The sequence below is a fragment of the Notolepis coatsorum genome (genome assembly GCF_963971535.1).
Source record: "Notolepis coatsorum genome assembly, chromosome: 2".
Taxonomy (NCBI): domain Eukaryota; kingdom Metazoa; phylum Chordata; class Actinopteri; order Aulopiformes; family Paralepididae; genus Notolepis; species Notolepis coatsorum.
The window spans coordinates 86130115-86155202 of record NC_140166.1 but is presented as its reverse complement, the minus strand read 5'-3'; the positions used below and the strand labels follow the sequence as shown (position 1 = coordinate 86155202).

General features: G+C 44.1%; 1 protein-coding gene across 3 annotated transcripts in view; it reads right to left on the bottom strand.

Annotated features, from left to right (window-relative positions):
* Window positions 1-25088, bottom strand: part of arnt2 (aryl-hydrocarbon receptor nuclear translocator 2) — a 376808-nt gene that overhangs the window by 146940 nt on the left and 204780 nt on the right. For all 3 annotated transcript variants that reach the window (XM_084307418.1, XM_084307419.1, XM_084307420.1), the window contains exon 8: window positions 22318-22403. In XM_084307418.1, the coding sequence (XP_084163544.1) occupies window positions 22318-22403 (86 nt within the window). The remainder of the gene's footprint in view (window positions 1-22317; window positions 22404-25088) is intronic.

The window sequence follows — 25088 nt, the reverse complement described above, 5'->3', positions numbered from 1 at the left end:
CCCATCCTCTCTTCTCTCATCATCCTATCCTCTCCTCCTCATCATCCTATCCCCTCCTCTCATCCTACTCTCTCATCTCCCCTCATCTCCTCTCCTCTCTCCCTCTACTGTCCTCTCATCTCCTCTCCTATCTCCTCTCCTCTAAGCCCTAAATGATGTATGAGCTATGTTTTCTCCATCAGCCCTGGGCCAGGCTGCCAGATGAATCACCAACACACTGCCGATGCCCTCCATAAATCATCCACAACTAATATCAAAACACCACTTACTCTCTACACCAATACTCATATCAATGATTCATAGAGAGATGAGAAAGAGAGAGAGAGAGAGAGAGAGATAGATTAGAGAGAGATATATATATATATATAGAGAGGATATATATATAGAGAGAGAGAGAGAGAGAGAGAGAGAGAGAGAGAGAGAGAGAGAGAGAGAGAGAGAGAGAGAGAGAGAGAGAGAGAGAGAGAGGAAGGTGTAGACTACATGTCTCCTCTGTCGGTCTGGGGAGGGTGTAGACCACCACATATCTCCTCTGTCGGTCTGGGGAGGGTGTAGACTACCACATGCCTCTTCTGTCTACTCCTCTGGGTAGATAAATCCGTCCGTGAGGCTCTGAAAGTGCGCACCTCAGCCTACAACGCCGGGCTTGTGACAGGCAACATGAATGAACACAAGACGGCGAGATACAACGTCAGGAGAGCAGTAATAGAGGCAAAACGACGTTATAGGGATAAAGTTGAACTTGCTGACTCTAGAGGTATGTGGCAGGGCCTCAGAACGATGACAGATTACAAAGGCACCTCCCTCAAACTGAACAGTGACATCTCCTTAGCAAATTATCTCAATACCTTCTATGCGAGGTTTGAGGCTGTGAATAACAACACCAGCCTACAAACCACTGCAATGGAGGGGGGGGGGGGGGGGGGGGGGGGCGCTGCTGATGGAGATTCAGTGTTCAGAATAACAGAACATGAGGTGAGGAGGACCTTTAAGAAAGTGAATATCAGGAAGGCAGCAGGACCGGACGGCATCCCCGGCCGCGTCCTAAAAGTCTGTGCTGACCAACTGGCCCCTATATTCATTGACATATTTAACCTGTCCTTAGAACAGGCTGTCATCCCCACCTGTCTGAAGAAGTCCACCATCATCCCTGTACCCAAAAAATCTACGCCCGCTTGCCTCAACGACTACCGCCCTGTAGCTCTCACCTCCATAGCCATGAAGTGCTTTGAGAAGCTAGTGAAGGGCTACATCTGTTCCTCCCTCCCCATCAACCTGGACCCCCTGCAATTTGCATACCGCCCCAACAGGTCCACGGAGGACGCCATAGCCCATGTGCTGCACACAGCAGCATCACACCTGGACAAGAGGCAGGGGAACTATGTGAGAATGCTGTTCATCGACTACAGCTCAGCATTCAATACCATAGTCCCCTCCAAACTCATAGCCAAGCTCAGGGACCTGGGCTTGAACTATAACCTCTGCCAGTGGGTCTTGGACTTCCTGACGGGTAGACCCCAGGTGGTAAGGGCAGGCAACTGCACCTCCTCATCCATCACGCTCAACATAGGGGCCCCCCAGGGCTGTGTTCTGAGTCCCCTCCTCTACTCCCTGTACACACATGACTGTGTGGCACAGCGGAACAACAAATCAATCATCAAATTGGCTGAAGACACAGTAGTGGTGGGCCTGATCTCTGCCAACGACGAGAGGGCCTACCTGGAAGAGGTAGAGAATCTGTCGCAGTGGTGTCAGGAGAACTGCCTCTCCCTGAACGTCAGCAAAACAAAAGAGATGATTGTGGACTTCAGGAGGTCGGGGGTCAGGGACTACAGCCCCCTCAGCATCGACGGGGCACCAGTTGAGAGAGTGAACAGTTTCAAGTACCTAGGAGTCCACATATCCGAGGACTTGACATGGACCACACACATTGACAGTGTTGTGAAGAAGGCACGGCAACGCCTCTACTTCCTCAGGCGCCTAAGGAAGTTCCAAGTCAGTCAGAAGATCCTTAAGAACTTCTACTCATGCAAAATAGAGAGCATCCTGACTGGCAATATCACCTCCTGGTTTGGGAATAGCACCGCACAAGACCGCAGCAGACTACAGAGAGTGGCCCATTCAGCCGAACGCACAATTGGAGGGGGGCTTCCCACTCTCCAGAACATTTACAACAAGCGGTGCATGGGTAAGGCTAAGAGAATTATCAAAGACTCCAGCCACCCAAACAACTGCCTCTTTGAACTGCTGCGGTCAGGCAAGCGATACCGGAGTCTCATGGCAAGCACAGAAAGACTCAGAAGAAGCTTCTATCCCCAGGCCATCAGGTTGCTCAACGAACAATAACACTATGTAACAACCATCAAACACACATCCACACACTCACTTTAAACAAACAACTCACTGCAGCACCCACTTTACACACTTTAGAACACCTAAACACACTTTATATTTATTGGCAAAGAATTTGCACTACAACCCATGCCTCAGTACATCTTACTGTAAATTGTACCTAAATTGTACCTCATCCCATTTCTGCTCTGCACTATATAGTATATTGTAATTAGTATATTGTATAGTATTGTATGGTAACTCAGTTACTTCTTCTCTGCATTGAACATTGTACATATGTACATACTGAACACTTGTGTCTACGTACGTGACTTCTATTTTATACTTGCTATACTTATTTAATTTTATACTTATCCTTTTGTCTAGCAGTCTCTGGAGCGTAACAGAAATAAGCATTTTGTATAAAAGTATTCTGTACTTCTGTATGACAACTAATAAAGAAACTTGAACTTGAACTTGTCGGTCTGGGGAGGGTGTAGACTACCACATATCTCCTCTGTCTGTCTGGGGAGGGTGTAGACTAGGGCTGGGCGATATGGAAAAAAATCATATCGCGATAACGATATGATAATTTTATTTTATTTCTCGATATCGATAATTATCGAATTGTTATAAGTATATAAAAAAAAAAAAAAAAAAAACAACAGATGTATGTTTATTTTGCAGCAATTCTTTGTCATTGCCGCCATCTTTAGTGTTACATCCCCTCACACTCCAGTTCTCAGGCTGCAGCTGGTTTAAAAGCTAAAGTAAACCGGCTTCTCTGCTGGCTGTGGCTCCAGAGGAGTTGAACAGTTCTGGCTCTGCTAGTTTATTTTCGATCTTTTGGCGCTTTTTTGGTGGACAAACGACCGCACATGTGCACTGTGACTCGTGACTGGAGTCTAGTTCTGCTAGCACACATAGCCTACTGTGTACAGACGGTTTCAAAATGTATTTTAAATTAGAAAGCAAACAAAATAAATGGACAAGAGAAAAAGAAATCTGAATTTGGTCAGTATTGTCATTTGGACAAGCAAAGCCATTACTTTAAGTTGCAGGCAAGAAAGACAAGTCTGTCCACTGTCTCTGGTTTTAAAACTGCCCTGTTGCAGGTAAAAAAAAAAAAAAAAAAAAACGATTTTTCGATTTTTTTTATTTCGATATTCAATATCGATTATTAAAATATATCGCGATATTTATCGTTATCGTTATATCGCCCAGCCCTAGTGTAGACTACCACATATCTCCTCTGTCGGTCTGGGGAGGGTGTAGACTACCACATGTATCCACTGTCGGTCTGGGGAGGGTGTAGACTACCACATGTATCCACTGTCGGTCTGGGGAGGGTGTAGACTACCTCATGTATCCACTGTCGGTCTGGGGAGGGTGTAGACTACCACATGTATCCACTGTCGGTCTGGGGAGGGTGTAGACTACCACATGCCTCCTCTGTCGGTCTGGGGAGGGTGTAGACTACCACATGTATCCACTGTCGGTCTGGGGAGGGTGTAGACTACCACATGCCTCCTCTGTCGGTCTGGGGAGGGTGTAGACTACCACATGTCTCCACTGTCGGTCTGGGGAGGGTGTAGACCATAGATATCTATAGAACACTAGATAGCTTAAGGCGGAGTCACCAGCGTCACTGAACCGCCGCCATCTTGCGCAGGTCAGCCTTGAGTGAGAGTGAGCTGCACAGACAAAAATACTCATAACTCGCTGAAATATTGACGGATTTACAAACGGGTTGGTTTGCTATAAACATCAAAGATGTAGTTATGATATTGCATACTTATAAAAAGACATTTCTTTAAAGATGTTTTTTTTTACAAACCGCTTGAATCATAGCCACGTTAATAATGCTTGTAATAAACCAAACCGTTTGTAAATCCGTCAATATTTCAGCGAGTTATGAGTATTTTTGTCTGTGCAGCTCACTCACTCTCACTCAAGGCTGACCTGCGCAAGATGGCGGCGGTTCAGTGACGTCGCTCTCCATTGGCCGGCAGCGCGGGCAAGCTATCTAGTGTTCTATATATATCTATGGTGTAGACTACCACATGTCTCCACTGTCGGTCTCTGGGAGGGTGTAGATTACCACACTCCTACTCTGTCGGTCTGGGGAGGGTGTAGACTACCACATGTCTTCTCTGTCGGTCTGGGGAGGGTGTAGACTACCACATGTCTTCTCTGTCGGTCTGGGGAGGGTGTAGACTACCACATGCCTCCTCTGTCGATCTGGGGAGGGTGTAGACTACCACATGTCTTCTCTGTCGGTCTGGGGAGGGTGTAGACTACCACATGTCTTCTCTGTCGGTCTGGGGAGGGTGTAGACTACCACATGTCTCCACTGTCGGTCTGGGGAGGGTGTAGACTACCACATGTCTCCTCTGTCGGTCTGGGGAGGGTGTAGACTACCACATGTCTCCACTGTCGGTCTGGGGAGGGTGTAGACTACCACATGTCTCCTCTGTCGGCCTGGGGAGGGTATGACTACCACATATCTCCTCCTGATACATGTGGAGTCGTCAGCCGCTTCTTTTCAGCTGACAGCGGGGAATTTCACTGGGAAAGCGTTCAAGCACGGAGGTTCACACTATTTCCCTCACATCCTGCTGAACAGGTGACGACCCGGACTCATACCCTCACTTCCCACCTGCAAACACTGCCAATTGTGTTCATTGGAAACGTCTGACCGAGCTGGAAGTACCGCACCGCAGGAGTCTCTGCAGTGGTACATCCAAGTATTTCAATGTGAAATAAGTATCATATTTATAAAAAAATTCTAATAATTACAATTTTTTTTTTAGGCAGTCGAAATCAGTAAAGTGGTCCGCACATGGCGGGCGAGCGACGTCGCCTGGCGACAATCGCCTGGCCCCCCACACCAGAGCCGACCGTTCAGGTATAATAAGCTACATGTGTCGCTCTGTCTAGCTGGGGGTGTGGTTACTTGTTTCCCCCCGGAGGGAGATATCAGAGGACGGACCGGACGTTAGGTTGTTGTGAAGCGAGCGTATTAGCAGGTAGCTGTGTTCTGTATTACGAGGGAACTAAACCCACATTGAGCTGGAATTAAACCACCTATACGAATACAACCTCTCCTCATTCTTCCTGACATTACTGCATGACTGATCGCTACAATACGTTCATTACCACCGATTAGACAAGTAATGTTGAGAGAGAATGTTTTTTCACTGAAGACGCTGTTCTGTTCTCAACCATCATTTTCTTTGGACAATAAACCTTATAAACCACATCAGCTGCAGCCTGGACATTAAACTCTGTCAACATCCACAACTTCTTTTGTTACCGAGTATAAAAACATCTAGTAGGTGCATCGTGGCACATTGTTCATGTATTAGTTAATGACAAGCGGCCACTATAGCTTCTCCAACTAACGTTATTTATTTAAATTGTTCCTGTTAATAATAATGAACATAAGTAGCATGGTAATAATACGTAGGTTATTGATCAATGAATGTATTGATAAATGAATGGTGTACAAATGATACACCAGTAGAAGTCATGTTATTTCCTCATTGTCCTTGCTGTGTCGCCTGCCGTCGCCTCAAAAAATAGGATCGAGGCGATTTTTTGCCAGGCGACAGAAATTGCTGCGCGACCGTCGCTTCAAAATCTCCTGCCGTGTGGGTTGTCTCATTCATAACAATGGAAGCGATACAATTCTGTCGGTCTCCTCGCTTAAAAAATCCGCCGCCTGGCAAAAATCGCCCGCCGTGTGCGGACTACTTAACATTCAATAATACCTCCTCAATATTGCAAAATATATTTTACTTTTACAAATGTTTTACTTTTGTAAAATAGGCAATGGAAACGCGTACATGGAATATCAATAAAATCACATGATTCATCAGCTGCTTGTTCCGATCACATTATATGAAAAACATGGAGAAACCACATTAACCAAAGGTATATAATATATTAGGACTATTCCATACCTCATGGCATGATACCTCTACATAATAACAGAAGTACATTGTTCCATGTTACAATTATATGCGATGAGACTGTTGTTTCGTGCATCAGAATAATTTGGCATGCACTTCTGTCTTCATCTCGCTTCAGAAAGCAAGAGATATGGTCTAATATGTCTGAGCTGACACAAAAAAAACCCGCCCAGTAGTAGTCAATAGACAGCCCAGTAGTAGTCAATAGACAGCCCAGTAGTAGTCAATAGACAGCCCAGTAGTAGTCAATAGACAGCCCAGTAGTAGTCAATAGACAGCCCAGTAGTTGTCAATAGACAGCCCAGTAGTAGTCAATAGACAGCCCAGTAGTAGTCAATAGACAGCCCAGTAGTAGTCAATAGACAGCCCAGTAGTAGTCAATAGACAGCCCAGTAGTAGTCAATAGACAGCCCAGTAGTAGTCAATAGACAGCCCAGTAGTAGTCAATAGACAGCCCAGTAGTTGTCAATAGACAGCCCAGTAGTAGTCAATAGACAGCCCAGTAGTTGTCAATAGACAGCCCAGTAGTAGTCAATAGACAGCCCAGTAGTAGTCAATAGACAGCCCAGTAGTAGTCAATAGACAGCCCAGTAGTTGTCAATAGACAGCCCAGTAGTTGTCAATAGACAGCCCAGTAGTTGTCAATAGACAGCCCAGTAGTTGTCAATAGACAGCCCAGTAGTAGTCAATAGACAGCCCAGTAGTTGTCAATAGACAGCCCAGTAGTAGTCAATAGACAGCCCAGTAGTTGTCAATAGACAGCCCAGTAGTAGTCAATAGACAGCCCAGTAGTAGTCAATAGACAGCCCAGTAGTTGTCAATAGACAGCCCAGTAGTAGTCAATAGACAGCCCAGTAGTAGTCAATAGACAGCCCAGTAGTAGTCAATAGACAGCCCAGTAGTAGTCAATAGACAGCCCAGTAGTTGTCAATAGACAGCCCAGTAGTAGTCAATAGACAGCCCAGTAGTAGTCAATAGACAGCCCAGTAGTAGTCAATAGACAGCCCAGTAGTTGTCAATAGACAGCCCAGTAGTAGTCAATAGACAGCCCAGTAGTAGTCAATAGACAGCCCAGTAGTAGTCAATAGACAGCCCAGTAGTAGTCAATAGACAGCCAAGCATTGTATTTTCCATGTTCAGGTAGAAGGTCTATTCACCTCAGTCCAACTGATGGAAACGCACCCATTTCACATTCTACTTTTTGAGACATTTCAGAAGTTTGCTTAAAATCCGTTTGACGATTGGATGGAAACACGACTATTGAGATAAAGAGAAGGAGAGAGCGAGATGTATGGTGACAGGTATGAAGGAAGATAGACGGGAGAGAGAAGAGAGGTGGATAGAGAGAAGTTCCTTTCCAATGAGATAAAGAGCCAGCAAACTGAGTGTGTGTGAGAGAGAGAGAGAGGAAGAGATAGAGAGAGAAAGAGAGAGAAATAGAGAAAGAGAAAGAGAAAGAGAGAAAAAGAAAGAAGAGAAAAAGAGAATAGTCTGCACTAGAGATCTTGTTCAATCCATTTTTTATATGAATCTTCCCATAACAATTCTTCCCTGTGGTTGTCAGGCTGCCCTGTTGAAATATAGATAGTGTGATAATGATCAGGTCACTGAGGGACTGTCGTCACCCGTCACCTGCTATGCTGCTGTCGCCTGACGAGACAAGCTACTTTCATCTCAAGTACATTTTTATTTAAGGGTCACTGCGACGTGGCATGTTTAAGTAATGAGGGTGGGACTGAGGGAGTTAGTGATAGATTTCTGAGGGCCTGGCCTGGGGTACAGTCTCTCACTCTAATGCTCTATCTCTATATCCTTCTCTCTCACTCTAATGCTATCTCTCTCCTTCGCTCTCACTCTAATGCTCTCTCTCCTTCTGTCTCACTCTCTAATGTTCTCTATCTATCTATCTATCTATCTATCTATCTATCTATCTATCTATCTATCTATCTATCTATCTATCCCTCTCTCTCATCTCTCTCTCTAATGCTCTCTCTCATTATTAGAGATGTTCCGATACAATTTTTTCCTTCCCTGATCCGATTCCGATACCTAAGCTTTGGGTATCGGCCGATACCGATACTGATCCGATACCAGTGCATACATAAAAAAAAAATTATAATAAATAAATAAATATTATATAAATTATAAAACTTTTTTATACAGCTACTGTTTTATATATACCGTACTGTTTTTTAGTAATAACTATAAAGTAATGGTATTTATTCAACAACAGGTGATTGTATAGATTAGTATTAGTATCAGTAATTGAAAACTATCTCAATGAGTTCACCCACGGAAAGGTTGTTATTAGTTCCACACAGACATTATTCGTTGCTGCACTTGCTTCCACAAGGCTCCGTTTAGGTTACTGTAACTACTGTTGTGATTTTTGCACAATAAATATTCAACATTCTCTTTTGAGCCTCCGCCTCAGACTCTTATCATTTGGCACTAAAAGCTAAACATTGTCACCGATATGGCTGTCCGCAACATGTCATTAATTGTGTACGCGAGGTGGTCGATCAGTGACGACGTGAGCTAGGTTAGCTAGCATGAGCTACCGGTAGATGGAAAGACTGTAACGTTACTGGTGAAAATGTGATTTAACTTGGAATACTCCTTTGCCAACTTGCTGTACTTTGCTTGCAGGTCTGCAGCCATTATTGCTGGATTATGAATAGCCCCAACTTTAGCCAAGGTAACGTTAAAGCTAAAACATTAACGTTAGTTAATGCTAGCTTTCGGTTAGCTGTTCAATGCTAATAACACCACCAAGCGAACCCATCAGAGCTCCCCGTCAACAGCGCTCTGTCGGGACGATGTGGCATTTAAGAAAGTATCTGCTGTTAAAATGACAAACAGCATTGACACTTTAATTCACGGTCGGTTAAAAATACGTTTGTTTTATAATGCTCACTCAGCAGACCGCAGTGTTGTTGATAAATTACGTCATATGGTATCGGAGCGCAGAATTAGAGGGTACTCGCCGATACCGATACCAGCATTTTAGGCACTATCGGCGGCATTTCCGATACTGGTATCGGTATTGGAACAACTCTACTCATTATGTCTCTCTATTATTATTATTATTATTATTATTATTATTATTATTATTATTATTATTATTATTATTATTATTATTATTATTATTATTATTATTATTATTATTATTATTATTATTATTATTAATATTAATATTATTATTATTATTAATATTATTATTATTATTATTATTATTATTATTATTATTATTATTATTTTATTTTATTGATGGATTAAAAACACACAACAAGGATCCAAAGGATAACATGAGAAAGAGTAAAACCCTTATTTCCGTCATGGTCCCAGGGCTGTTAGGCCACAACAAAAACACGACAATAACACAACACTAGTACATTTAAAACATTATAAGACTAACCTATCGCTAAAATTGTATACCCCACAATAACTAAAAACTGATTGGAAACCCATTCAAACTATAGGGGGCTATTCTTCTATTCTGTCCATGAGACACTTCCTGACGCTTCTCTTGAAGCTGTGGAGGCTCAAGCTCTGCTTGATGGGGATAGGCAACTTGTTCCAATCCTGGGCTCCAGAGAAAGTAAGGGAGCATTGGCCCAGTTTGGATCGGAAAGAAGCAGGCTTCAGGTTTGCTATGCTTGCTCTAGTTCTGTGGTTGTGGGATTCTCTCTCTCCTTCTGCCTCTCTCTCGAATGCTCTCTCTCCCCTTCTCTCTCTCTCTCCGGAGCTCCAGACAGGAGTCTATTAAATATGAAACATCCAGCTCTATTAAGAAGATGTTGTGTTACAATCACTTATGGTTCATCTTTAAGAGTAACAATAATTTTTTTTTTTTTTTTTTTTTTTTTTTTTTAAGCTATGAGGGTTTCAAAGAGCGTTAATATGATGAGTTATGTTAAGGACAAGACAGTGGCCCTTAGCCTTCAGTGTGTAGACCATTTAACTATGTGTATGATATGAGCCTGCTTTATGGTTTTGCCTTCTGGATTTAGTTTCTTCTGCATAATGACTTGTTTTATGAGTTCACCACAAATAACTTCTGCCCTGGAGTAGAACTCACAATGAACTTCTGCCCTGGAGACGAACACACAAATAACTTCTGCCCTGGAGTAGAACACACAATGAACTTCTGCCCTGGAGACGAACACACAAATAACTTCTGCCCTGGAGTAGAACACACAATGAACTTCTGCCCTGGAGTAGAACACGCAATGAACTTCTGCCCTGGAGTAGAACTCACAATGAACTTCTGCCCTGGAGTAGAACACACAATGAACTTCTGCCCTGGAGTAGAACTCACAATGAACTTCTACCCTGGAGTAGAACACACAATGAACTTCTGCCCTGGAGTAGAACACACAATGAACTTCTGCCCTGGAGTAGAACACACAATGAACTTCTGCCCTGGAGTAGAACACGCAATGAACTTCTGCCCTGGAGTAGAACTCACAATGAACTTCTGCCCTGGAGTAGAACACACAATGAACTTCTGCCCTGGAGTAGAACACACAATGAACTTCGGCCCTGGAGTACAACACACAATGAACTTCTGCCCTGGAGTAGAACACACAATGAACTTCTGCCCTGGAGTAGAACACACAATGAACTTGACTGAACCTGATTTTGTCACAAATTCTAAATATTGACATCAATATGGAAAGACCACAGGAAAACATTATAGCAATAAGTACATATTGTATCGAAAATGTACAATGTATTGTGTACATATGTGTGTAATAAGTACCCGGTATTTTTTTTCCTTCTTTAAATACATGTAACTTACCTCTTTAAAGGTCACACTCAGGAAGGTGGGAGGTTTAACTCTCATATCTTCTAATTGATCAGAGAAGCCATGGACGGTGAGTATACATTTTTCACGTTTAAGATGTTGCATCACCTCTCTCAGCCACAAAGTACAGCTCAGTAGACTTCCAGTAAAGAAGGGTCAATCCCTGTGCTAGCAATGTGACACGTTTTATAATTTTATCTCGATAAAATAGAGAAATTCTCCTTGTTTTCCCCATCCTATGCCAAAATAGCTATCATAGGATCTGGCTGTAGTACCATTTTGAAAACATCTGATAGTGTTTTGAAGATTGAACTCTCTTGAACTCTGCCAAAATGTGTGAGCTTCCTCTGTCACATGTGGGATCTACGTTTGGGAACATTTTAGAGAGTTTGACTTTTGAAATATGGACACTAACATCTAGATTAGTCTACAGTCTACAGTCTACAGAGAGTCTAGTCTGTCTGCTTTCTGGACGCCAACGTCTTGATTCCAACATTGAATTCCTTATTTTCACTCAAAGTCGCGTTCGATTCAACGTGTCAGCGTCCATGCAGACTCTCTACTGAAGTTTGGTGTTTGACAAATAACTGGCCCGAATTTCATGTTTAGGTCATATAGAACGCACCTGAGTCAGTAAAACTATTTTAAGTTAATTTAACCTGTGATATGTAGCTGATATGTAGCTAGTGACACATGCTCGGCTACGAACAGGGTAAATCTGCATTTCTCTATGATGCCCCTAAATCATGGAATGAACTCCAACAATCCTTAAAGCTTGAGATTCTCCCCTGTGTTGCTGAGTTTAAAACCTTGATCTCCAACCTTTGTCAATCAAGTTGTTGTTATCCTTGCGTTTTGCCTCATCTTGTTGTCTCATTGTTATGATTTTATATGCTTTTTTTTGGTGCTTATTTCTGTATGTACACTCAACATGACTGTCAATGAGGGAAACCTCAGTGGTCTTTCAAGTTTAAATAAAGGTTTGAAATTGAATTAAATGAAACATACAACCGGGGACCAGTGGGGCCTGACCTACATTGATAACTGTCCCAATTACAGGGAAGGTGATATTATATTTCCCAGTTGGGGCTAATTAGCACGTCCATCATATACATTCTAGCACACCAGGAGATGAGGTCCAGATGAACTGACACGACAGTGTGATGAAAGCCAAGCCGGGCCTCATTAACAGCTCAAGTCATTCTATCCTCATGCTATAGATATCTACACAGGGTTTCTACGACGTTTAGAGATGATGAACAGATGACTGGTCCATGTATCGTATGACAGGATGAAAACCAACACTTTGTCTCTGTTAAAAAGCCCCAATAGGAAATCTTCTTGACCATATAAGTCCGGTGTGTAATCATATACATTAATATATCAATATACTACATCCATATACATTAATGTATTATATGCATTCATATACATATTAATATACATGCATATATTAACATGCATTCATATATTAATATACATGAATATATTATTATGCATTCATATACATTCATATATTAGGGGGCGACAGTGGCTCGGGAGGTAGAGCAGTCGTCTGGTAATCGGGAGGTTCCCTGTTTCGATTCCCTCTCCTCCCGGGCAGCGTGTCGAAGTGTCCTTGACATTAAATGGTCAATACATTTAACCCCTAATTTCTCCCGATGAGCAAGATGGCACCTTGGTCACCTCCGCCATCGGTGTGTGAATGTGTGAGTGAATGGGTAAAATGTGAGGAACAAATTAAATTGGATAAAAGCCCTATATAAATGCACCATTTACCATTTATATATTAATATACAGTCATATATTGCGCTGAACTAGACACATGTTTTCTTCTTCCAACGCCTGGAATGCCCTCCGACTGACTCTGAAGTTGAAGGTCATTCCTTCTCTCGCTGCATAATTAAAAGTATGATCTATGATCACTGTGTGTCGACTTGTAACTGTCTTAGCTGATTTGTATTGTTTATTCTTATTTATTGTGCCTGTATGAAATTTGCTGAGAAACTGTCTTGTTTTGTAAGCTTGTCGTCGGTGTAAATGAGGGTAACCTCAGTGTCTTATGAGTTGAAATAAAGTTTTGAAATTAAATATTACATTCCTCTATTAATCTACATTCTGGAAGTTTGTTTTGTAGATTAAATTATAGGTTTATTGGGACTTTCTCAACTCATTGTACTGTAAATCAGAATTACACCAGTGTTTATAAAAACATGACCGACACAAGGATTTAGTGTCACCCCTTGTATCAACAGAATGAAAGCACTGCTTAACCTCTGGTTTTTCTTTTTCTTTCTTTGTATATATCTTTGGTGGTGTGGCTACCTGTGTATTTACGTTATACCGGACACCGGATTGGGCCTTTAACAGCTACATTCCTCTCCTCTAACACCAGTTCAATGTCCAGAAGGACACGCTGAACAGCTGCATGTGTGGAGAGTGTCTGCTGGAGCTCTGGCTTCTATTGAGAGAGAGAGAGGAGAGAGAGGAGAGAGAGGAGAGAGAGAGAGAGAGAGAGAGAGAGAGAGAGAGAGAGAGAGAGAGAGAGAGAGAGAGAGAGAGAGAGAGAGAGAGAGAGAGAGAGAGAGAGAGAGAGAGAGAGAGAGTGCGTGCGTGCGTGCGCGTGTAATGGCATGTATGTGTAAGTCTATGTGTGTACGATCTGAAACATGTGTATTTTATGTATAGCGTAGACATGTGTATGGGTTATGTGTCTGTTTTATGTAAGTGTTTGATTATCGTACGATTGATCACCAGCCATAGACGGTTCAGGACATTCCTAGAGCTATTTTAGGAACAGGAAGCAAAACATGTGTGAAGGATTTTGGCTCTCGTGTGTGTGTGTGTGTGTGTGTGTGTGTGTGTGTGTGTGTGTGTGTGTGTTGTGTGTTGTGTGTTGTGTGTGTGTGTGTGTGTGTGTGTGTGTGTGTGTGTGTGTGTGTGTCCTCCTCACGTAAACACCAGGGCTCATATCCACCAAGCTTATCGAAGTGGGAACGCTGACCTGGGGTCAGTGACCAGGAACACTTGTCCTGAGACCCTGCAGAAGCGAGACGTCAGTCTCCCTGTCTACTTCCATCAGCAGCTCTGAAAGACTCTCCAGACGTGGGAGTTCTGAAATTAATGTACTTAATGTACTTAATTAACGTTTAAAGCCATCTTAAAAACCTACGAATTCAGTTCCCTCGGACAGTGCAACTGTGTTTGATAACTTGCCTGTTTGATAACTTGCCTGAAATTGGATCTCGCTGTGAATGTTTTATCTGTAGTTTATTGTGATGTTCTTTTTTATGTTGAAACTTTCTGTTGCCTTGCTTGGTCAGATCGCTCTTGAAAAAGATATTTTAATCTCAATGATGCTTATCTGGTTAAATAAAGGATTTGATTGATTGATTGAATGTAACTTAATACCTAAACTTTGGGGACAGAGCCTTCAGCATGGCGGCCCGACCCTCTGGAACTCTCTTCCGGCTGAGATCCGCTCTGCCACAGATTCAGATTATTTTATTGTCCCAGCTTTTTAAATTTACATACATTGAGAAAAACGTGAGATGCTTGTTTTTCCCGGCTTCTCAACTGTAGTAGATTTGTAAATAGTACACAACGTATATTCTATTTCTATCTATTACAAACTATAATAATTCATTACATTTATATAGTGCTTTTCTAAAAACTCAAAGCGCTCCCCACAATGTAGGGTGGAAATTGCCTCCTTCACCACCACTGGTAGCACCCAAACTTGGGCTACGCAGGCTCAATGGCTGCCATACACTGGCACCAGGCACACATCACACTACACAATGTCTGAACGGCTCAGGAGACATGGATTGATATCAGCCAATTAAACTATGCTATACTAACTGTATAATTAAGCTATAAACTATAGCCATTAGCCTATAAACTAAAACTATAAACTAAACTATAGACTAAATACACAATGTACATTTTATCTATACAAACTATGCTATACTAACTGTATAAATGTAAATAATACATAAATACATAAACTAAATAAACGGCCATGAACTACTGGATCCTTGACTTCCTCAACAAGAGAACCCAAAAAGTCAAGGTGAACAACCTCACATCCCACTCCCTGACACTCAGCACTGGTGCCCCACAGGGCTGCGTCCTTTCCCCCTGGCTCTTCTCCATCTACACCAACCAACTCATCTCCCTGGACAGCTCAGTAAAAATCTTTAAATATGCAGACGACACCACCATCCTCGGCCTGATCACAAACAACGATGAGACCTCATACCGGACAGAGCAGCGAGATGGTGCTCCATCAACAACCTCCTGCTCAACACCTCCAAAACTACAGAAATAGCCATCGACTTCAGATCTGCCAACAAAACAGACAAACTCCCACTATCAATCTCTGACCAATCCATAACTCTGACGGACTCACTCAAATTCCTCAGCACCCACATCAACAATAACTTAAAATGGGACACCAACATCACCTACATTACAAAAAAGGCCCAACAGCGCCTGTACTTCCTCAGGCAACTGAGGAAGTACAGGGTCAAACGCCACCTGCTGGTCCAATTCTATACCGCCATCATACAAAGCATACTCACCTCTTCAATCACAGTCTGGTACGGTTCTGCACAAAAACTCTCCATTCAAAAACTTCAGCGCATCATTAATAAGGCCTCCAAAATCATAGGATGTGACCTTCCCTCCCTGGACTCCATCTTCACCTCCCACACAACCACCCGCGCCAGAAAGATTGCTAAGGACCCCTCACACCCAGCACACCCCCTGTTTCAGCCCCTGCCCTCAGGTAGGCGCTTTAAGTCCATCCTTTCCAAAACCACCCGCTTCAAAGACAGCTTCTTCCCCACCGCCATTCGGACCCTGAAGGCCTGAACTCCCTTGGCCCCCCTCTCTCCCTTCCGCCCCCACACTAACCAAGCTCCTGACCGATGGACTAGATTCTTCTGTGTGTTTATGTTGTGCTGTGTTGTGCTGTGCTGTATTTATGTATTTATTGTGTCATGTTGTACTGTATTATGTATCCACCCTGGCCTGTACCGAACAAGAATACCACCAACCTGGTTGCGTGGCAATAAAGGAAACTTGAACTTGATAAATAAGCTATAAACTATAGACTATAAACTAAAACGATAAACTAAACTAATTATAGACTAAACATAATATACAACGTATATTCTATCAATACAATGTATCTATTTTTTTTTTTAAACTTACATTTGTATTGAACATTTATAGACATACAACCCAACATATACAATAACATCAATAACACAACAGTACAATGATGTGGGCCCCTTGAACTCGGCTGCGCTCATCCTCCCAGACCCCCGCAAGAGGAACCCCCCCCCTCCCACCCTCCCCCCCTAGAAACCGGGCTCCCCCGCATCCCAGGTCCGTCCCACGCGGGGTCCAGCACTCAGCGACACGGGCATCTTGAATCTGATTGGGCCCGACCCAGTAGAGGGGCGAGGGGCAATACTCCCCCCCACCGAGCCAAGCCCGCTACCTCCCATGCCACCAAGCCCCCCACCCCACGCACAACCAACCCACAACCCACGGGATCCCACTCTCCCGGGTCAAACCGCATAAACGCTGACCCCCCCCCCCCCCCCCCCCCATATCTTAGGCCGCTGCGCCCGTAGCCGGGCCCCCATCGACACGGGTCCCTTGAATCAATTGGGCCAGGCCCAGTAGAGGAAAGGATAGGGGACTCCCCCCCACCGAGCCAAGCCCGCTATTCCCCATGCCCCAGAGAGCCCCACCCCACGCCCATCGGCCCCCCAACACACAGGGCCCCGCCGGGCAAAGCCCAGCCTCTCTGATCCCCCTGTGAGAGACCCCTCCCTCCCGCCCTCCTCCCCGAGAGATAGAACAGACCCATATCCTGGTCCACCATGCACAGAGCCGAGCCCCCAGAGCCCCCACCCACCCCCGCCCGACCGCCAGGCCCCCGGCCCACTAGAGCCCAAAGCCCAGGTCCGCAGAAGGTCTAAGCACCACGCCTCAATGGCCCCCCGACCCCCCGCTACGCCGAGCCCGGTGCCCCCCCGGCCCCGACACCTGACCGCCCAGGCACGACGGCCGAGGACCCCAGGAAACCATACAATGTATCTATTAGCAGCAGTGTGTGTGTGTAATAACTAAGCGCCCGCGTCCACCTGCTGCATATTTCTGGGCGCAAGCGTCTTTTGTCAATTGATCCCAATGGGGAGGGAGCGTATGCGGCCGCATGCTGCCGCCTATAGGAAATGCGCTGCAGTCGGCTTCTTTTTTCAGCGCTTTTCAGCTTTTTTGTGCGGCAGCACCCAGCGTTTAAAGTTGATTTTCTTTTTTTTTTTTAACAATTCTTTTTATTATTTTTTTAACATGACATAAAACTAGACACACAAACATTAACAGTAAATATCCACAATAAATCACAGGACTATACAGTCCAGTATTTGAATCAATATAAATGTAGGTTACGAGATATATACATAATACTTACAATACAATACAGTACATACATAGCTCTTGCTCGTTCTTCCCCCCCCCCCCAGGACCCCCCTTGGATAATCCATCCATTATTTCGTTTCTAACCAAGGATTACATTCATGCTAACCTTTATTCTCTCCACCACCTCTAACCAGATTGCAATGCTGGCTTCATTGACACCTAAAATTCTTGCGGTAGATATCTCTAGATAAATCACATCGAGATAGGTAAGAACCCATACCTTCCGGCACATTTTATCCGGTTGAATCCAGTGTGATGCTATCAGCTTTTTAGCAGCCGTAAGACCGGACAAAATTAGTCGCTTTAGTTGTATAGAGGCTGCTAACTGAGAAACATCATTCAACAACAATACAGAAGGCAGTACAGGTATGGTCAGAAATAAAAATTCTGATAATTGCGTGGTTACTTCTTCCCAGAATCTTAATTAACAGGGGGGCATTCCCAATACATATGCATAAATGTACCGATATCACCCCTTGGACATAAGGAGCATAGAGTCTTGTTTTAGCCCCATTCGGTTCAATCTTATAGGAGTCAGGTAAATCCTATGAATAAAATTAAGATTAATCTGTTGATGATCCGGGTTGCGTGACGCTAGTCGAACGTTTGCCCAGACTTCATGCCAATCAAAATCTACTTCCAAGTCTGGTATATCCCTCCTCCAAACTGAGTCTAGGGGAAGGATTCCATACGAAGACGTAAGTAAGTGATGATAAAAGTCAGATACGAAGCCTCTCGATGTCTCCCTTTCATAAAATAATTTTTGATATCTGTGGTGCTCAAGTGGTATCTTTAATGGGACTCCATGAGCCTTCAAAGTTGCTAATAACTGTATATAGAAATAATAAGTGGAGCTGATGAGGTTAAATTTGTTATGAATATCTTGATAGCTACAGAAACCCCGTTCGTTGAAGATATCTCCCAATGTATGTATGCCCTGCTTTTCCCATTTGGGATATCTGATAGGTCGTTGTGCAATAAGGAGTGCATTGTTATTGCTTGTGTGGTGTGTAAGTCACACCGTTGATTGCTATTCCACAGACAATTGTAGGTGCACACACATGACAGTTTCGCCAGTGACATGGTGTTGATTTTTCTGTACTCTTTTCTGTGCTCTTTGACTTGTCTACATGCCCTTATTCAGACTACTGTAACTGCAGCTGACTCTAGATCAGTGACCAGGAACACGTGTCATCATGCCCTTGTTCAGAGTAACATAGTGCAGCTGACTCTAGATCAGTGACCAGGAACACGTGTCTACATGCCCTTATTCAGACTAACAGAGTGCAGCTGACTCTAGATCAGTGACCAGGAACACATGTCTACATGCCCTAATTCAGAGTAACAGAGTGCAGCTGACTCTAGATCAGTGACCAGGAACACGTGTCAGCATGCCCTTATTCAGAGTAACAGAGTGCAGCTGACTCTAGATCAGTGACCAGGAACACGTGTCAGCATGCCCTTATTCAGACTAACAGACTAAATCTGACTCTAGATCAGTGTCCATGATTCAGTCTTGTCGGCTTCTCCTGTACTTGTGGGTGTGCTCCTATTTGCTCAAACTGGCAACATACAGTACACTCTCACACCAAGCACAGCGACTTATAATAATAATATTATATATTATAGTGATGTACGAAGGAGAAACAAGTCCAGGTATGTCTGTAATTATAACGTTTACTTCCTTGTTCTGTTCTACTCATGAAGCTGCTGAGGAGAGGTTTCCATGGCAGCACAGCTGTTGAATGACGTGTTAAATTGAGAGGAATCATTTCCCCACAGGGACGCGTCTATTCTTAACCCAAACGGTTCATGCGTTTTGCTAATCTGATTGGCCACTGACGTTTCTGGTCATGTGACATGTGCGCCCAATCGCGTGACACGGCCATTTCCGCCTCGACCAGCAGCAAACCCTAACCCTAACCCTAACCCTAACCGTTCTATCGCCATGCTCTAAGACAAACTCTAACCTTAACCAACTTCGAAAGAGTGCCTAAGCTTAACCGGGGAAAGAACTTGCCGTCACACGATTGGTGCGACCAGAAACATCAGTGGCCAATCAGAGCGCAAAACGGGAACGCGGAAGCATGCACCGTTTGGGTTAAGAATACAGGCCACAGGGACACTAAAGTAAACTAAACTTTAGTCAAACAACGTTTTATCAACATAAACATGTGTGTGTCTGTGTGTATGTGTGTATTGGTGTGTGTGCAGTATGTGTGTATTGTGTGCACGTGTGCAGTGTGCATGTCTTGGTGTGTGTGTGTGTGTGTATTGTGTGTGTATTGTGTGTGTGTATTGTGTGTATGTGTGTGTCTTGGTGTGTGTGCAGTATGTGTGTATTGTGTGCACGTGTGCAGTGTGCATGTCTTGGTGTGTGTGTGTGTATTGTGTGTGTATTGTGTGTGTATGTGTGTGTGTCTGTGTGTCTTGGTGTGTGTGCAGTATGTGTGTCTTGTGTGCACGTGTGCATGTCTTGGTGTGTGTGTATTGTGTGTCTTGTGTGCATGTGTGTATGTATTGGTGTGTGTGTGTGTGTGTGTGTAGGTGTGTGTGTGCGTGTGTGTGTGTGTCTTGGTGTGTGTGCAGTATGTGTGTCTTCTGTGCACGTGTGTATGTATTGGTGTGTGTGTGTGTGTAGGTGTGTGCGTGTGTGTGTGTGTCTTGGTGTGTGTATGTGGGAGCCGGTGGTACAGGCTACGGTTACACTCGTCATTTCAACGTTGTCATCGTGTGATCACGCCAGGACACGTTAGCGGTCAGGTCTGGACAGATCCCAGATCAGATGCTGGTCACACTGTGATCCGATGAGCCAGAAAGTCCTCCGTACTGAAATCGGATTCCTCAATTCGGATGGTCTGATGGTAGGAATGGGTATCGGCAGTGAGAAGATGAATGGCAGCCATAGATCCAGCGGGTCCAGGGCTCACAGGGCAGGCCGCCCTGCTGCTGTGATCAAAGCAGGGCCAGTGTGTTCCAAGCCTCCAGATGGTTTGCCTTAAGACCGGGGCAGAGCCGGGCTGGAGGCAGGACCCCGGCTTGTGTGTTTTGGGCTGGAAGCATCACCGCCGTTGGGAGGAGAGCCGTGTCTCAGAAAGGTCACGTCTTCAGGAAGGAGTGCAGCAGGAGGCAGGAAGAGGCTGAGGTTGATGTTGAGGCTGAGGTTGATGTTGAGGCTGAGGTTGAGGCTGAGGCTGAGGTTGAGGCTGAGGTTGATGTTGAGGCTGATGTTGATGTTGAGGTTGAGGCTGAGGTTGATGTTGAGGTTGATGTTGAGGCTGAGGTTGATGTTGAGGCTGAGGTTGAGGCTGAGGTTGATGTTGAGGCTGAGGTTGATGTTGAGGCTGATGTTGAGATTGATGTTGAGGCTGAGATTGAGGCTGAGGTTGATGTTGAGGCTGAGGTTGAGATTGAGGTTGATGTTGAGGCTGAGGTTGATGTTGAGGCTGAGGTTGGGGTTGAGGCTGAGGTTGAGATTGAGGTTGATGTTGATGTTGAGGCTGAGGTTGATGTTGAGGCTGAGGTTGGGGTTGATGTTGAGATTGATGTTGATGTTGAGGTTGAGGCTGAGGTTGAGGTTGATGTTGATGTTGAGGCTGAGGTTGAGGCTGAGGTTGGGGTTGATGTTGAGGCTGAGGTTGAGGCTGAGGTTGATGTTGAGGCTGATGTTGAGGCTGATGTTGAGATTGAGGTTGATGTTGAGGCTGAGGTTGGGGTTGAGGATGAGGCTGAGGTTGGGGTTAAGGTTGGGGTTGAGGATGAGGTTGGGGTTAAGGTTGGGGTTGAGGTTGGGGTTGAGGATGAGGCTGAGGTTGGGGTTAAGGTTGGGGTTGATGTTGGGGTTGAGGATGAGGCTGAGGTTGGGGTTAAGGTTGGGGTTGAGGTTGGAGTTGAGGATGAGGCTGAGGTTGGGGTTGAGGTTGGGGTTGAGGTTGGAGTTGGGGTTGAGGATGAGGCTGAGGTTGGGGTTGAGGTTGGGGTTGAGGATGAGGCTGAGGTTGGGGCTGGGGTTGGGGTTGAGGCTGAGGTTGAGGATGAGGCTGAGGTTGGGGTTGAGGATGAGGCTGAGGTTGGGGTTGAGGATGAGGCTGAGGTTGGGGTTGAGGATGAGGCTGAGGTTGGGGTTGAGGATGAGGCTGAGGTTGGGGTTGAGGATGAGGCTGAGGTTGGGGTTGAGGATGAGGCTGAGGTTGGGGTTGAGGTTGAGGCTGAGGTTGGGGTTGAGGATGAGGCTGAGGTTGGGGTTGAGGTTGAGGCTGAGGTTGGGGTTGAGGTTGGGGTTGAGGATGAGGCTGAGGTTGGGGTTGAGGATGAGGCTGAGGTTGGGGTTGAGGTTGAGGCTGAGGTTGGGGTTGAGGTTGAGGTTGGGGTTGAGGATTCTAAACGAGGCCTGTAGCTCTACTAACCCCCCACACACACACATAATGGACCGGGTCAACTCTTCAACTCAAGTAAAACATTAAAAGCTAAAAAGGGAAAGAGCAATACTGGATTGGCAGCAGCAGCGTGTGTGTTTGTGTGTGTGCATGTGTTGGTGTGCGTGCATGTGGGTGTGTGTGTGTGTGTGTGTGTACGTGCATGCAGGTGTGTGTGTGTGTGTGTGTGTGTGTGTGTGTGTGTGTGTGTGTGTGTGTGTGTGTGTGTGCGTGTGTGTGTGTGTGTGTGTGTGTGTGCGTGTGTGTGTGTGTGTGTGTGTGTGTGTACCTGCAGGGGGCCAGGCTTTGATGTAACCAGTGCAGTGGACCACAGAGTACTGAGCCTCTCCTTCCTTCGATGGTCCAAGACCGTTCCTGACAAAGAGAGAGACAGCACACACACACACACACACACACACACACACACACACACACACACACACACACACACACACACACACACACACACACACACACACACACACACACACACACACACACACACACACACACACACACACACACACACACACACACACACACACACACACACACACACACACACACACACACACAGAGAGTTGTGTATTATTATATTTCAATTAACACATAACAGCTAAGATCTGCCGTTGCCTACATTCATTCCCTGACCCTCACCGTATCTCAGCCGCTTACCCTAACTTTAAAGCCACAGTGTGTAAAATTTGTTGTTTTGTATTTCGCTCCAAAACATATACTGTGTTGTATACTTAACATGGACTCAGAGGCAATTCAAAGCAAATTACATATTCATTCATACTCGATAAATACACTGAGTAGTTACACTTGTTTACAGTGTCGTCGAGACGTTATCTTCACAAGTGTCATACTCGGTAATAAAATACAGAAACGTCAGAACAATTAAGATAATATTTATAAGAAAACAAAACAGAGGTGACAATTTAAAAACAACTACATATTGTCGTGAGCTGATAGACACTAGTGTGTCTAGTTTCAGAGTTTCATATATCATATAATATATATAAAGAATATACAAGGAGATCAAAGAGAACATATTAAATGTAGTATTTTAAGAAATGCATACAAAAAATTACATTTATCAGTGGGCTGCACTGATACAATTTACTTAATACAATAAGTAAATAAATATATCCCAGCATCTGATCGTCAGGTGGTTTTACACATTGTGTGTAGTTTTAGACAAGTTAGTTTAGAGGAGGATAGAACCAATGTTTATGTGCTGGTGGTTTGCTTAGACGGTGGTCTCAGTTCTCCGACGCAACCCTGGGAACACCACTTGGCAGACGAAAAACATCCGATTGGCCAAAAACAACCGCTCCCCGCATCAATGACCAATCAGATGTTTTTGGCCTGCCAAGTGGCCTGGGAAAACTAACATAACCATGTTCCTCGTCAAAAAGTACACTTACAATGTGTAAGCCACCTGACCTGACGATCAGAGGCTGGGAACTATTTATTCTTTTATTATTTCTTTATAAAAAAAAATCTTCTTAAAGCTGCTTGTGCCTCTGGGAGTCAGTGGAAAACCTTTGATTCGCGTGCATGGGCTTGAAAAGTGATGCAGGGATTATCTCTATTTCTCCTGGGATGGTAAACTCACTCTCGCTGATTTCTCTGAAGTTACCTACTGCAGCTTTAATGGCGATGGTGAACATACAAGCTTTTAGCCTATTCTTGAAAGTAGATAGGAGTTAGGGCAGATCTAAGATCTTCCGGTAGTTTGTTCCAACTATGTGTAGCATAATCGCTATAGCAATATATCGCAATATTTAGCTTGCCGATATTATATAGATAGTAAGTAAGTAAGTAAGTAAGTAAGTAAGTATTTATAAAGCACCTTTCATACATGTCATGTAGCTCAAAGTGCTGTACACAAATATAGGCATATATAACGATAAAAGCAATAAAGTCACAGTGATCAGTTAAGATCAATGTTTAAAAAAAAAATAATAATAATAATAATAGTAACGTAAAAATGAAAATAGCGTAAAACAGTCATTTGCTTACCAGTTTGGGAGAACAGGTCCGCACAAACATGTCCGCTCAGTAGCAACCGGAAGTGCACTAAACCAATGCACTTGTATGGTAGGTAGCAATGTTTAGCTCTTATAACGCTAGTGTAGTTACGTTTTTATGTTTTTATCAGTGGTCATAGTTGGGTCCATAGTGCTTTACCAAGTCCCATGGATCCATCAGTGGCCGTGTATTGTGTGCGTATGTACCCGTTCCCTCATGTGGTCAGTGGCCAGAGTTTGGGTCCATAGTGCTTTACCAAGTCCCATGGACCCATCAGTGGCCGCGTCTTGTGTGCGTATGTACCCGTTCCCTCATCTAAAGAGTTGGGTCCACAAGACTTTTCCAAGCCTTACGGATCCATCAGTGGTTGTGTATTGTGTGCGTATGTACCCGTTCCTTCATCTAAAAAGTTGGGTCCACAAGGCTTATCCTAGCCTCATGGATCCATCAGGTTTTTCCAAGCCATAACTATTTGTAAGCTAAACTGTATAGGTACGTTTTTAATTTTCCTTTAAAAATGTGTATAGAGCTGGCGTTTCTGATGTGTGTTGGTAGTGTGTTCCATAGTTTTGGGGCATAGTTGGCAAATGCCATACTTCCTATCCTTTTTTGGTTTCTGGGCGTGTCTAGTAAACCTGTAGTGGATGACCGTAGCGTTCTTGAGGGCAGATAACTAACTAGGGAATTTGCTATGTATTTTGGGCCTTGCTCATTAAGAGCTTTATATGTTAGGAAAAGGACCTTAAAATCAATTCTATGAGTTATTGGAAGCCAGTGCAGAGTGGCCAGGACTGGAGTGATATGTTCTCTTCTCCTTGTATGAGTTAGTAATCGAGCTGCAGAGTTTTGGATAAGCTGAAGCTTCCCAATGGTTGCTTTGGGAAGACCAGTGAACAGTGCATTACAATAGTCAAGCCGACTTGATACAAAAGCATGAATAAGTTTCTCTGCATCCTTTTTATTTACGAAAGGTCTTACTTTCGTAAATAGTGATAAAAAAAAATGAATAAAAAAATGTTTAAT